The 13,492-nt window shown below is 53.8% G+C and overlaps 4 protein-coding genes across 4 annotated transcripts; 1 reads left to right on the plus strand and 3 right to left on the minus strand.

The window, feature by feature from the left end:
- Positions 1 to 726: 726 nt before the first annotated feature.
- Positions 727 to 2,190, minus strand: ACET3X_006336 (uncharacterized protein; the record flags this gene model as incomplete). Its single annotated transcript, XM_069452537.1, has 3 exons — positions 727 to 1,413; positions 1,463 to 2,118; positions 2,172 to 2,190. 3 exons carry the CDS (start codon positions 2,188 to 2,190, stop codon positions 727 to 729), a joined length of 1,362 nt encoding a protein of 453 aa, XP_069306696.1.
- Positions 2,191 to 3,829: 1,639 nt separating this feature from the next.
- Positions 3,830 to 5,153, plus strand: ACET3X_006337 (uncharacterized protein; the record flags this gene model as incomplete). The annotated part of the gene is made up of 2 exons (XM_069452538.1): positions 3,830 to 3,911; positions 3,961 to 5,153. 2 exons carry the CDS (start codon positions 3,830 to 3,832, stop codon positions 5,151 to 5,153), a joined length of 1,275 nt encoding a protein of 424 aa, XP_069306697.1.
- Positions 5,154 to 6,417: 1,264 nt separating this feature from the next.
- On the minus strand, positions 6,418 to 7,689 carry ACET3X_006338 (uncharacterized protein; the record flags this gene model as incomplete). The annotated part of the gene is made up of 2 exons (XM_069452539.1): positions 6,418 to 7,286; positions 7,341 to 7,689. 2 exons carry the CDS (start codon positions 7,687 to 7,689, stop codon positions 6,418 to 6,420), a joined length of 1,218 nt encoding a protein of 405 aa, XP_069306698.1.
- Positions 7,690 to 10,541: 2,852 nt separating this feature from the next.
- On the minus strand, positions 10,542 to 13,231 carry ACET3X_006339 (uncharacterized protein; the record flags this gene model as incomplete). Its single annotated transcript, XM_069452540.1, has 2 exons — positions 11,050 to 13,231; positions 10,542 to 10,990 (listed from the first exon to the last, which is right to left on the minus strand). The coding sequence occupies exons 1-2, from the start codon at positions 13,178 to 13,180 to the stop codon at positions 10,542 to 10,544; spliced, it is 2,580 nt and encodes an 859-aa protein (XP_069306699.1). The 5' UTR covers positions 13,181 to 13,231.
- Positions 13,232 to 13,492: the final 261 nt, after the last annotated feature.

The raw sequence follows: 13,492 nt of genomic DNA on the forward strand, positions 1-13,492 counted from the left end.
ATAGGTACCCGTACAATCTTGCCATCCCACGTCAAAACCTCCAGCTTCAAACTTCCCTTTGTCTTCTTATCAAACCAAGCCGCTAGCTCGCGTACGGTACGCGGAGGATCTCCATACTTCCCTGTCAGAGTAGGAGATTTTGGTTTCGATTTATCAGACTTTTCAGGTTGAGCCGTTGGTGATGATACTGATGGCGATGGTTGTGATGGCACTGTTGGTGATGGGGTGTTGGTGATGGGAGAACCTCGTTTGAGAGCGAGTTCATGCACAGTTGCGGACATTGCGGGATAGACTTGGAACAGTGCGATGGAGGAAATTCTGGGGTTCTGGTGGACAGGCATGTTGAGAGTGGGAAGGATAACGTGACTGAGTTGGAAAGGTGTGTGACGGACGGCGATGGTGAAATCGAGGTCAGAAAGAGGTGTCGTGATGCCGCGAGACAAAGGAGATCGTCATATGATGGCTTCACATGTGCTCTAACAGTGTATCAAACGCTCAATCACAAAGAACAGTACATGGTAAAACGTAAGCATCGTGAAAACACTCACGGTAAAGGGTCTTCTAGCCCGGAATCAGGAAAACTCGTCTTGATGGTACTAACATTTGAATTAACAGTGTCTTCTGCAGTCTTGTGTGTTGCTGCACGGGGTATAAATGACTCGTAAGAAAACTCAAACTTTTGGTGATCGTAGCACCGCAATGTACAAAACACGCATCGTCCGATGCTCAAGCGCCCTTCTCTGACTTGTTGAACAAGTAACGCATAGCCTTGACACGCTCTTTAATCGTCCTCGACTGCGTGACTTCGTAGAGTGGCTTGTGCTCCTCAAAGATATCGTGCTCGCTTTCATAATCGACGTGTACGTAGGCTCGCTCGACATCGGCAAGACCTTCGAGCTTCCTCTGCAGTGTCTGCGAGACGTCGTGGGTGACCTTTAGCGGTAGACCTTCGTCCATGACAATGTCTACTTCAACGTAGTAGTTTTGTCCAGCGTGGTATGCGCGGCAGGTATCCACCTTTTGGATCCTATCGTCGTGTGTGACAACGAGATAGATCAACTTGCTGATGTAGTCCTTTGGCGCTGATTTCCCCACGAGCAACCAGACGTGGTCGAAAGCGTTGGCGGCCCAGGAAACGAGGATCAAGAGACCGATCAGAATGGCACCGATAGGATCGACGTACCAGACGACTCGGCTGCCGACAATGGACATGGCAAGACCAAACGCGTTTACGACAATGTCATTGCGATGGTCGATGAAGAAGACATGGACAGCTGGGTAGCGTCGGTAGATGAAGCAGTAGACGCAAAGTGAGCCCTTGCAGAAGATGGCCGTCGCAACAAAGGCAATAGGGATGATGTGGAGTTCCTCTGAATCCGTGGCACCGCCAGCCAAGGCACGCCCAGATTCGATCTTGACACACGTTAGCAGCCGCATCATCGTCCCAAGACGGTGTGCTTACGATTAATTGGATAGCGACGGTTGTCATTAAACAACAGAACATGATGATGCCGATCGTCTCAATGCGGGTCCTCCCCACGGGGTACTTGTACACGCTTGGCCGTGCCGCCATGCGAGACGTGATGAGCATGACCACCGAGGAGACCAAGTCCATGAAAGCGTCTGCAGCTGTTGCGAATAGCGACAGCGAACCTGTCGAGACGGCGGCATACAACTGGATGACAAACAGACAGAAGTTGACAATGAACGAAGCATTGACTGCGAACCGGACCTTTGGTCCGTTCTCGAGCTGGTCGAGAGCAGCTAACCGCTCCTCGTCGCCACTCTGGAGGAACTGGTCAATCAAGGCATTCTGTCTCGTGTAAAACTTCTTCATGTGCCTGGGCTTGGCGAGCGGATGGTCTGCCTTCATCTGTTTCTGCGTGACATCGTCTTTGCGGTGTTTACCAAGATCGAGTGGGTCGCCGTTGACGACGATGGTGACATCGTCCTTGGCTTCGCGCGACGATGCATTGTCGACAGATGACAGGCGCTCAATGACATCTGTCCTGTGCTCGGCGCTGACGTTGGCCTGGCTTGAAGATGTGGTAGGGTTGGCGATCACTGGAGCGCTTGTTTGCCCAGCAGCTTGGTCGTGTGATGGGCCGGTGGGTGAAACTAGGCGAGCTGTCAGACAAGAGAACCACAGCTCTGGGCTGCCTGAGACATACTCTGAGCGTCGGAAGACATGCTGTCCGAATGAAGAGATGAGGGACGCGTATGCGTTTTTGTGTGTGTATGGGCAATCTCTGGGATCTTGTGGTGTAAGGAGGTTATGGGGTGTGTGATATATGCCTCAGCGCCGGGCAAGCAGCGTAATAAAGCAACACTGCGAATGCCACCCGCGGCGCTGTTCCCGCCCCCCTCCGCTCGAGTGTCTTTCTGTGAACCCAGAAGTCATGGTAGATTGGCCAGACGGTTTGCAAGTTGCCAGTTTCCTGTCAGATTGTGTGAATGCTGCACGTTGGTGCAGGTGTAGGAATGCTGGGCACGGAGCATGAAACTCGCTAAGCCTTCTCGACGCCCAGCTACTACATCTGAGGTTAGGGCGATGCCTGATTGGGGAGAGCTCAAAGAGCTTGGCCTGATCTTGATACCTTAGATGGCTTGGCTCTCTGCATACGTGGAGGCGCGGTGAAGATGCCCGCGGGCGCGCGTGTGTGCTGTGGATGTGCGATGCTAGCGCGATCTAAACTGACCGGAAATTTTAGGTGCTAAGACGCGCAAAAAGCTTGTCCGAAGACGAACACTTCCCCGCATACACGGCGATGGATTCGGTGGAGTCGATGGAGTGGTTGATGCGGTGGTGGTGACGACTTGGCCACGTCGCACGTTGTGCAGGGCCGACCATTCTTTCCGTTGCGCTCTACGGCTAAATTCGTCACACAACGCAGTGATCGTCACGGGAGGATTGCATCGGCTACACGCGCGGGTGCATAGTGAACGCCATCTATACCCCACAAAGCTTTCTTTTACGTCTCTCCAGGTTTCAAACTTTACAACGTCGGACGATGCCAAGCTTCTCCTCGACGGCACGAAACCATGCCGATCTTGGCCCATACACGTCAAGGCAATTGCAAAACGTGCCATTGGCCAACCTCATCTGTATGCTGAGCCACTCCGATACCTCAGCTGCACCAGATGGCTGCAGTCAAGCCTCACCCCTAATGCTTCGCACCTCCACACTTCGTCAGCTGTCCCACTCGCTGCCCTTCGATTACCCACTCGCTGTCCCACTCGACAGAAACGAGACTTGAGCCGCATCACATCCCCACCTCTTCGCAGATCAAGCGCGCCCGCCAAGCATCTACGCGCACGACAGCTGTCTCCAGTGAGCTTCGCAGTCTCGGCGAAGCGCAATTCCAATTCCAGCCTTGCTGCCTCACAGCAATGCTTCTTTTGTCTTGGGCGCAAGGCTGGCTGGTCCTGGCACCGTCTGGACCTCCGCATTTGCTGCGTGAAGCACCTATCACCAGCGGCGGCGTCTGAGGCACAGGCCACGGTATCGAGGTCCCACTTTCGTCTTCAGGTGTTCTGGAGACCGCTGATCAGCATGATGCGGTTAGTGTCTCTTATCCTACCGGCCGTCAAAGCAATACATAGTCTGCAATGCCGAGCTTGTTGCCCCATACCTCACAACACCTGTTCGTTGCATTTTGGGTTTCTGTTACTCTTTGAGAGAGTGTGTTGAGTTGCTTTCTTTCTTCCTTCCTTTCTCTTCTTCGTCTCTTTTTTTCTTGTTCATCGTCGCCGGCGACGGGACTGCTGGCAAGTCTGGGATTCCTCCGCACATTCCTTGAACGACACATTTATCCTTTTTGTAATCGCAATGTCCGACATGGAGAAACCGCAGTGTGGCAGTGAGGCGGATGCTGCTGCCTACGATTTCCCTCTGCACGTTGGTGCCGTTTGTAAGTACATCGAATGTCATGTGAAGGTGCACTACTAACCCAGCCTTAGTCATTGTGTTCATTGCTTCCATCTTCGGTGCCGGTTTCCCAGTAGTGGCAAAGAAGATCAAGTGGATGAAGATCCCACCGAAGATCTTCTTCTTCTGCAAGCACTTTGGTACTGGTGTCCTCATTGCCACTGCTTTCGTCCATCTGCTGCCGACCGCCTTCGCCTCGCTCAACGACCCATGCCTACCAGATCTGTTCACCGAAAAGTACCCCGCTCTACCAGGCGTTATCATGATGGGCTCGCTGTTCATCCTCTTCGTGATCGAGATGTGGCTCCATGCGAAGACTGGCGGTCACAGCCACGGAGGTGCCACGGGCGAAGCATTCAGCGGCGCACAACACTCCACCACCGGCATCCAGGCCCAGTTCAACAACCCCATCCGACGCGTCGACAGCTATGACTCGCAAAAGACGATGCTGGCCATGCGAGACGAGAAGCGCGGATGGACCCAAGAGACCACATACCCTGTCGACAACTTCCCATTTCCCAAGAGCGGAAGCGACGAGCTGGAGGCCAAGTCCGAGATGCCACCTTGGTTCATCGTCTTCTACGAGCAGTACGTGCGCCAGCGCGACGAGATGCTCGCCACGATCAACCGCGCCATGCCTGCTCTTCCCAACTATCAACAACAGCAGGTCGCTTCAGCACCAGCAGAGAACTCATTCTTTGACGACGATGTTGAGCAGGCCGTTGACCCCATGGTCCTCAAGAAGCAGTCCATGCAGATTACGCTCATCGAAGGCGGTATCCTGTTCCACTCTGTGTTCGTGGGTATGACCATTTCCATCACAGCCGAGGGCTTCATCATCCTCCTTATTGCCATCGTCTTCCATCAAATGTTCGAGGGACTCGGTCTCGGCACGCGTATCGCGGATGTGCCTTACCCCAAGAACAGCTGGAAGCCGTGGGCTCTCGTTGTCGCTTTCGGAACCACTGCGCCCATTGGCCAGGCCATTGGACTGATGACTCGTGGATCTTATGATCCGAACTCGGCGTTTGGACTTATCATCGTCGGAGTGTTCAACGCTATTTCTTCGGGTCTGCTGATCTACGCTGCGCTCGTTGATCTGTTGGCTGAGGACTTCCTCTCCGAAGAGGCTTCGCACACAATGACGGGCAAGACTAAGACTACCGCGTTTTGCTACGTTCTCATGGGTGCAGCTGGCATGTCCGTTGTCGGAGCCTTTGCTTAAGCGGGCTGTCACAGCTGTCCTGAGCAATCGCGTGCGTTGCAGAGCCGGACTACACTATACGCAACGCGTTTCTTTCATGTCAAGACAAGATCTGCCATCATCACACCTGGCAGAATGATCAATTGTACGAGTATGGGAACACAATAGGCCGTCGTTACGTCGATGACGGTACACGTTAAACTGAAACAAGAAATTTTTATCAAATGGGGCAGCCATTCATTCTTTACGTGGTCATTCTTTTCTTCTAGTGCACAATGTCATGTTCATCCGCTGCCTATCATCACCATGTCTTCATCTCTTGCTCAATCACTGTTGTTGGATTCCAATGTGGTTCAGACTATAGGCATCACAAAGTAATGACTCGAGACTAGATGTCAAGCTGTTCAAGACTTTGCACATATGTCATGTACGACAACCTTGCTCCCAATGCCATCTGTATGATGCTCCGTCACAAGGAAGCTATCGCCCGCTCGTCGAACTACACCCAAATCCGTCTCCAGCGGCTAAACCAACACCAGCAACAAAAGCCCCAGCGGATCCCAGAGAGCTTTTGTGTCGTGATCCACTACAGCGGCAGAGGTCCGCCTCCAATCAATAACAAGTGTCGAAGCAGAGGTTCCTTTCGAAATGCGATCATCCGGCAGAGCTCCGCTGTCAGCTCCAGAAAGCAAAAGTCGGCGCTACTCTCGTTGTACTACTACAGTCGAGCGAAAGCGCCTGCTTTATACGCAATCTCACCAGTTACTACGGATGCACCAACTACCGATGGAGATGCGGTCGCCGAGAAGGAGCGTGACCGGGTGTCTACGTGGCCGGAGGATCGCGTGTCACGAGATTTGTAAATGTTGTTGCTCGCCCTTGATGCGGGTGTGGCTTGGCTGGGTCAAGACGTCGCGGTGTGTTGTGGATAGGCTTGGTTACGCGTCCTTTCGGGGTTGTTTTCTTGGTTACCCTATTCTTGGCTGTGTGAGAGATGAGAAGTTGTTCGTCTCAAAGGGTGCTGGTGTTGTCGACGCTTGGAGCAGGGGGATGAAACGCGTTTCGGAGTGACGTTGCAGGACGAGACGGGGACATTGGGACCAGTCGGGTTGTGTTCATGCGAAGCGTGAGGTCCGAATTTTGCAATGGAAGTAGAATGTATCGTATTCAATGAACCAAAAAGCGTGCTAATGTGCGGATAAGAAACCAGAGATTGACCCGCTAGAGAACATATTGAACACCAGAAAATGCGACAACACCCGAACGATCAAGGTCACGGCTTCGCTCAAACCAAGTTCCCTCTCGCATCCTGCTCCCTTTCAATCGCCTCGAACAAACTCTTAAAGTTGCCTGCGCCAAAGCCGTCAAAGTTGTTGCGCTGGATAATCTCAATGAACACAGTCGGTCGGTCCATCAAATGCTTCGTAAACAACTGCAGCAGATACCCGCCCTCATCAAAATCGATCAGAATATCCAAACTCTTGAGCACCTCAAAGTCCTCGTTGAGCTTGAGCCCAGATTTCTTGAGCCGCATCTTCATAGAATCGTAGTACGTCTCCGGCACCTTGATAAACTCGACGCCTCTCGCTTTCAGATTCGTAATATCGCGAACAATATTATCCGTCCGTAGCGCGATATGCTGGACACCGGGCCCGCCATAGAAATCAACATATTCTTCAATCTGGCTCTGCTTCTTTCCCTTGGCCGGCTCGTTGATGGGCATCTTGACGACGTCGTTGGGCGAACTCATCACGATGCTCTTGAGCGCAGAATACTCTGTGCAAATATCCTTGTCGTCGACGCTCCAGAAGCGATGGAAGCCAAGCACCTTTTCATAGTAGTCGCACGCGTTTTCCATTTCATCCCAGTCCTGGTTGCCGACGCAGTGGTCGATGGCTTCGAGTTTGACCTGCGGCAGAAAATTTTGGAGGGGGTCTGCGGCGGAGGATTCTGGGCGGTACCCGGGCAGGAAGATGCCGGCGTAGTTGTTCTTTTGGATGAGCGTGTGCGTTGTGTCGCCGTATGTGCGGATAGTGGCGAGGCGGACTGAGCCGAAGGTGTCGGAGATGTCGTGGGGAGCGGAGATGACGGCTGCGCCTGCTGAGACAGCTGCGGAGTATATGGCATCTACGTTGTCGACTTCGAATGCGACGTCTGGGGGCCTCGTCAGTAATGGGCGATATGGTTGCAGGGGGTGCTATCGCTTACCTTTGACGGCATCACCGTGGCGCTCTTGGTGCTCGTGGATCTCCCGTAGTAGCTGCTCATCCTCTTTGCTGAATCGTGAGCCTTGCTCTAGACACCTCAGAGGTGATGTGAGGATGAAAGTCACGTTGCCGTTCCGTACGACGTGAGAGGCAGTGGCTCTTGATCCGGTCTCCAGACCACGGTATGCGACACGCTCAAAGCCCATACGCGATACGTAGAAAGAGGCTGCTTGTTTGGCGTTACCAACATACCAGTGGACGTGGTGGTAGCCTTGGTATGCCGAGACATCCGAAGGAGAAGCGGCGGATGGCCGTGGCGATGAAGGAGGAGAGATAGCAGCGGGCGCCATGATACAAGAGTCGATAGCGAACAACAACTATGTGTGAGTAGAACCAGAAGTATTCAGGCCTGTACTTGAGAGAAACTAAAGCAGTGCCGCAAAGTGTAGTGAACCCAACACTAGGCACCGATGCGCAGCCATTCTTTATCTTCTACCACTCTGCATCCACTTTCCTTCTCGAACCGATATCCGATCTCTTTTGCTGCCAACTGCCCTATCCAACCCTGGTAGCGTCATCATGTCGGTTATGCCGAGCTCACGTGTGGTGGCCGTCAGAAGAAAGCAAAGGTCGGTACCGCTGCTTTCCGCCAATGGGTGTTCCGCCGGCAGCCGCTGTGCACGCAACGCGTCTCAACAGCGTAGCCCGAGCAGGCATGCGACCAACGGTGTCGAGCGTGTTGGTGACATGACGCCGGTAGTCATTCACGTGCAATTTGGTGCGAGGTTGCGCGGTCGCGACGTTGTGTTAAGAGTGTTTGTCGCGTCGTGGCGAGGTCACAGGTCAGCCGGCGATTGCCTGGCGAGGCTTCTTTCCGATGACACAAGTCAATACCACACGCCTCCATCGTTGAAATGCTCAATTTCCTCCTGGTGTTGATACGCTTGGTCAGCTCTGCAATATTCGTCTCTCCAAAAGCCTGGTAGGTTAAGTGTGTGTCGAGATTCGTTGTGATAGGTGTCATGGTCCCGCAGCGGGCCGAGACTCCAGGGAGCCTTGCACAAGCCGCCTTCCGTACCAGACCTAGCTCTTTGCCGTGGAATTCCGCCTAAGCCGAGTGAACGAACGTGACCTGCACATGTCAAGAGGGTCGGATTAATAGCACTAACAGGCTTTCTGCGCATTACTCTTAACGCATAGTGGAATCTGAATTGAACCTCAACCCATTTCCAATCTCCGTGACCATACCAATCGCTCCCAGGCCCATCGCTACAAGGATCACACCAGACATCAACCCGTCATGGCAGTCACCGTCCCCAACACATCTCTGTCCGCAAACGACGCCCGAATCTTGAATGCGATATTCGACCCAGAAACCCTTCCATCATCCGTCGGCCAACAAAAAGAGACTTCGTCGTCAATCGACCCTTCGTTACCCGCTCATCCCAGTATCTCCACATCGCAGCTCACACTGCTAGAGCGCCAGCAAAGCGACATTATAGGACGCACATCCAGCACCTCTAGCATCACTAAGATCGACGCTGCAATAGAAGAACTAGACAGGGTGATAGACCAGTACCCAGAATATGCAGGCGCATGGGTAAACCGCGCCATGCTCAAGCGAATGACCCTCGAAGCGCACCTCTCAGCCAGCAAAAACATCTTCAACAACAACAACAACAACAACAACAACACAACCCCGCCCTCAGAACCAGCTCTCGATTCCATATTCTCCGATCTCGCGCACGCAATCCATCTCTCCTCGCCACCCCCTTCCACACCAGCAGTCTCTCCCCACGCCGCAAAGGTGCTGCGGACTGCGTACTCGCACCGCGCGTATTTGTATCTTAAAGCTGTGGAAGCGGAGACGCGGTGGAAGGGGTTGACGACGTCGGAGCTGGAGGAGGCAGCGAGTAAAGATTTTGCGGCTGCAGCGAGGTATGGAGATGGGGTGGCGAGGGAGATGAGTGTTAGGACGAATCCGTATAAGAAGATGTGTGGGGTTATTGTGAGGGATGCGTTGAGGGAGGAGATGGGGGTGGGGAGGTGAGCTGGTTGTATGGGTGTTTTCTTGTCTATGGGTGGGGAGCTTGTGATGGGAGGTGTGGATGTTTTAGCACTTTTAAGCTAGCGATCAGTGGGCCTTGTGTTACTTTGAAGTCTTTTCCCTGCAATTAGATTATTTCTTGACTGGGAAGGTTATACTATATTATTTCTCCTTCCCCTGTCTTCCAATCTGGCTCTGATATATGCTAGAACAGATGCCGTCGGCGCCGCCACTGTCACTATCAAGTCCCGATGGCCGGCATATGCATCCCTCACAATACTCTCGACCCTTCTATAGTGCCTGACTTCGCTTTTAGTTCCTTTCAGCGTACTCTCGCCAGAATCCTCAAACATCCAGAGCCCAAACACTCCCAGCCCATCTTCACCACCGTCTACCTCCCAATCTACATACCCATCCTTACCATCCACCCCACCATCTCCAACCACATCCCCAATCAACCAGCTTTCCAAATCACCAGCCATCTCCACCCCATACACGTCCTCATCCCCGCCCTCTCCATCTCCCCACACGACCTCGTCGTTATCACTGAGTCCCCAGTACGACACTGAAATGCCTACTAATATGGCGGCCTGCGAAATGTAAAGATCTGTGCCTTCTGGCCGTATGCCGAGGAAGAAGTGGTAGAAGTAGGCGGCTTGGATGATCTATCAGGCGCATTTGAAGACATCTGTAGGAAGTAAGAGTAAGATAGATAGGGTGAGTGGGGCGAAGAGGGTGGCGGAGAGGGCGGTTGGGATGCGCATATCATCGTAGGTAGGTTGCGATGTGATCTTGGTGGTGGAGGTGATGTGTTGGGCCTGGGGTTTGGGGTCGGAGATCGGATGCTGGGGTGGATGGAATGGATGTGAGGTTCATCAGGGTATATGTCAAGGCTTCTATGCTTGTTCGCTACAAAAGATGTATTTTTTTTTAGCCATTTCTTTGCCAAATGATCATGTCTGGAAGCGCCTTTCCTCGCGACCTAGCACACATCCAAGGACCAGACGTGTAGCGAACCACCAAGAATCTACAAATCTATTACACTTCTTAAGCCACCACAACAAAATCATTCCATCACTATATCCACACAACTAGCCCCATATCCTCCTTCTCCACCCCACCACACCATCCCCCCTATACCCCCCTTCTCCTCCTCTACATCGGCAAATTCCAAATAAAATCCAACGTCCCATCATCAAACCCCTGAAACCCCCCACTCCCCCCGACCCCCCCATCCCCCAACCCAAACGGCGCCATTGCCGGATCAAACGGCAACGCCAACCAATCATCATCCGGCATATCCGGCATCAGACCCGTCACATTCTCCGCTAGGCTCGACAAACTGCTTTGACCCGCGTTATGGTTGTTCAAAAAGGCCATGCCCTCTGTTGCAGCGGACGGGGTGTGAGAAGAGAGGGCGTTGGCGGCGGCGGCGGCGGCGGCGGCGGAGGAGGAGGAGGAAGAGGTGTTGTGGGTTGTGGATGTAGCGCGGGAAGGGAGGCGAGGGGGACGGGAGGAAACGACGAAGGATTCGCGGAGGCGGGCGACGTGGAGGTCGAGGAGGGTTGCGTAGCGGGAGGCGAGGTGCATGTCGTCGAGGGTGCCTGGGACGTGTGATCAGTATCGGGAATATTTACGGTGTGGAAGGGGGGAGGAGACTTACTTGCGCGAAGAGCTCGAATAGCGGCATCTAGGATGTCTAGAGAACTTTGTAGCTTTGCGTTTCTTGACCCCAAACTTAGGCCCTTGATTAGGTAGATTGAACTCGTAGTTATCCGGAGGAAGATGCGTACAGGCGAGTAACGCAGCGCTCCTGTTTCAGAGAGCTGGCAGACCTTTTGCAGTATCTGGCAGCTTCCATCTACAACCTCTTGGATGAAATCGTAGTCTCGCGGTTCGAGATTGAACGGGAGATTGTCTTCCTGCGGCACATCGGGATCTGTTTCCGCGAGCGTGCGTTCGACGACCGCTTGCATGCCCAGCGAGTTGGTGTAGATGCGAACGTATTGGTATTCGATGTGGAGCATATCGTGCAAACCGACTTTGAGCTTGCAGGGGTCGAGGTACTTTTTCCTCCACGAGACGAGCAGCGGCTGGAAGTGCTCGAGCAGGCCTATGTAGCGACCGGTTCGTAGTAAGCTTCGTGTTGTGGCTGTGTTTGGGTAGATGGTGTCGGAGATTGAGCGGGCGAGTTTGGTGAGCTCGACCCATGCGCTCATGAAGGACTGCCACTGCTCTACAGCGCCCGTCGCAGAGTCAACAGGTATCTTCTCCATCAGGGCGTGGTTGAGGCTTTGAGGTATCATCGACGTGCAGCCCAGTCGCCATGAGAGTTGTTCGAGTAGAACGTACAGCAGCTTCCGCGCCCGGATTCTTCGTAGGATGAGGTACTCGGTGGTGAACTTGGGATACGACACCTGGTCCTTGTCTATCCTGGCGTTATCCTCGAAGAGTCCCAGCTCTTGTGCTAATGATAATGCGCAGCCCATCAACATCCACGACATGCGGTCGGAGCGTTTCGCCGGCTCAATGACATCCTCAAGCCATCGGTTCGACGTCACGTCTCCTTCCAAGAGCTTCGCGCCTTCTTCCGTGGTGTTGTTTGCGCCGATCATGAGTTCGCAGTCCCAGCCGTCAGCGGCCGTAGGGAAATGCAGCGCACGAGGATGCCACTCCGATAGCAGGAGTAAGGCTTCTATCGATCCAATAGTCCGACTCTGCGCTTTGGACGGCTTGACCTGTCCGAGCATGATCTTCATGATGAAACGCTGGCACTGCTCCCAGAGCCTATCGTGCACAAAGTACCCTCTCGACGCGCCGCCCACGCCAGGGAGGATGTTGTACCTCGACGAGATCATAAGTATGGTAGTACACAAGAAAGGGTCCAGCGCAATCAGTGTATAATGGTTCTCATGATGCGCATAAAACTCCCCCAGTATCGGCGACAGCGGCGAGCAATTCTTGAAGAACAAATCAACATACGTCACCGCCTCGTGTGCAGAAAACCAGCCCATCTGCACAAACCGACACGACGTCCACGTCTTCAGCGTCTCCGGCGACGGCGTCGACATCTGCACCGGCTGGGCTCTGAACGTGTGGAATGGCGACGACGGAACGCCATTATCGTAGCCCGATGGACCAGACCTGGGCGTTTCGTATGCCTGCGACCCGGACTGTTCCTGGTTATCGATCGCATCGCGATGGTGCGCGGCTTCAAACAGCAAATTCAGTGCATCGCTCCCGCTCGACACGACGGTCCGCATCACCGAATGCGCAAGATCGGGCTGCCCGTGCGACGACGAGATCCTGCGCAAGTGGGCATGCGGAGAATGGAAGTCGGAACGGTTCGTGCCGTTGACATGTGGACTAGCACCCGGTGTGAATCCATGCGTCGATATAGACGATCTATGACCTGGCGACGGCAGCGGCGCAGGATGTGACTGAGGGCGGTCGCGTGCGGATGTAGTAGTACCACCACCACCACCACCGCCGCCATTGATACCCTCGTCCTCGTCCTCACCCTCCCTCGCCACATCGCCCGGCTTCCGCCTCTTGACCCAGCTCCTCTCCGACCTAAACACACACTCGCGCATCTCGCGCTTGCATCTCTGACACGGCGGCTTCAGCTCGCCCCCATCTGGCCCCGTGCCCAGAATACATTTCGCCTTGCGCTGCCGGCAATTGATGCAAGCTTTGTATGCGCGCTTGAAGTCTTCAGGGTGGGTCCGCTTCTTGCTTGACGCCGAGCTCGAATTGGCATCTTGTGGGCCGGAGCTCGGATTGGAATCGTCCATTTATTGCAACGGCGATGGAAAAATAATTAATGGGAATTGATAGGGTGGTGCGACGGAGGGCGGATGGCGCAGGAATGTTTGGTGGGCGGGTGGACCGGGTATGACTGGGTTTTGCGTCTCGGGTAGAGGCGGCTGGGAGGCGGGCTTGTGTAGCGAGCGAGGCGGCATGCGCGTTGGTGGAGGGATTGTGCTGCACAGTGGTGATTACAGAATGCTGTCAGAGCATGGGTTCACTTCGCGCATGTACGATTGCAATAGTCAGCATGTTCTTGACTACGAGGGTTGTTGTGTTGCGATGGCGTTGGAGGGTCA

This window comes from Alternaria dauci, chromosome 5 (genome assembly GCF_042100115.1).
Source record: "Alternaria dauci strain A2016 chromosome 5, whole genome shotgun sequence".
In the NCBI taxonomy this organism is placed as follows: Eukaryota; Fungi; Ascomycota; class Dothideomycetes; order Pleosporales; family Pleosporaceae; genus Alternaria; species Alternaria dauci.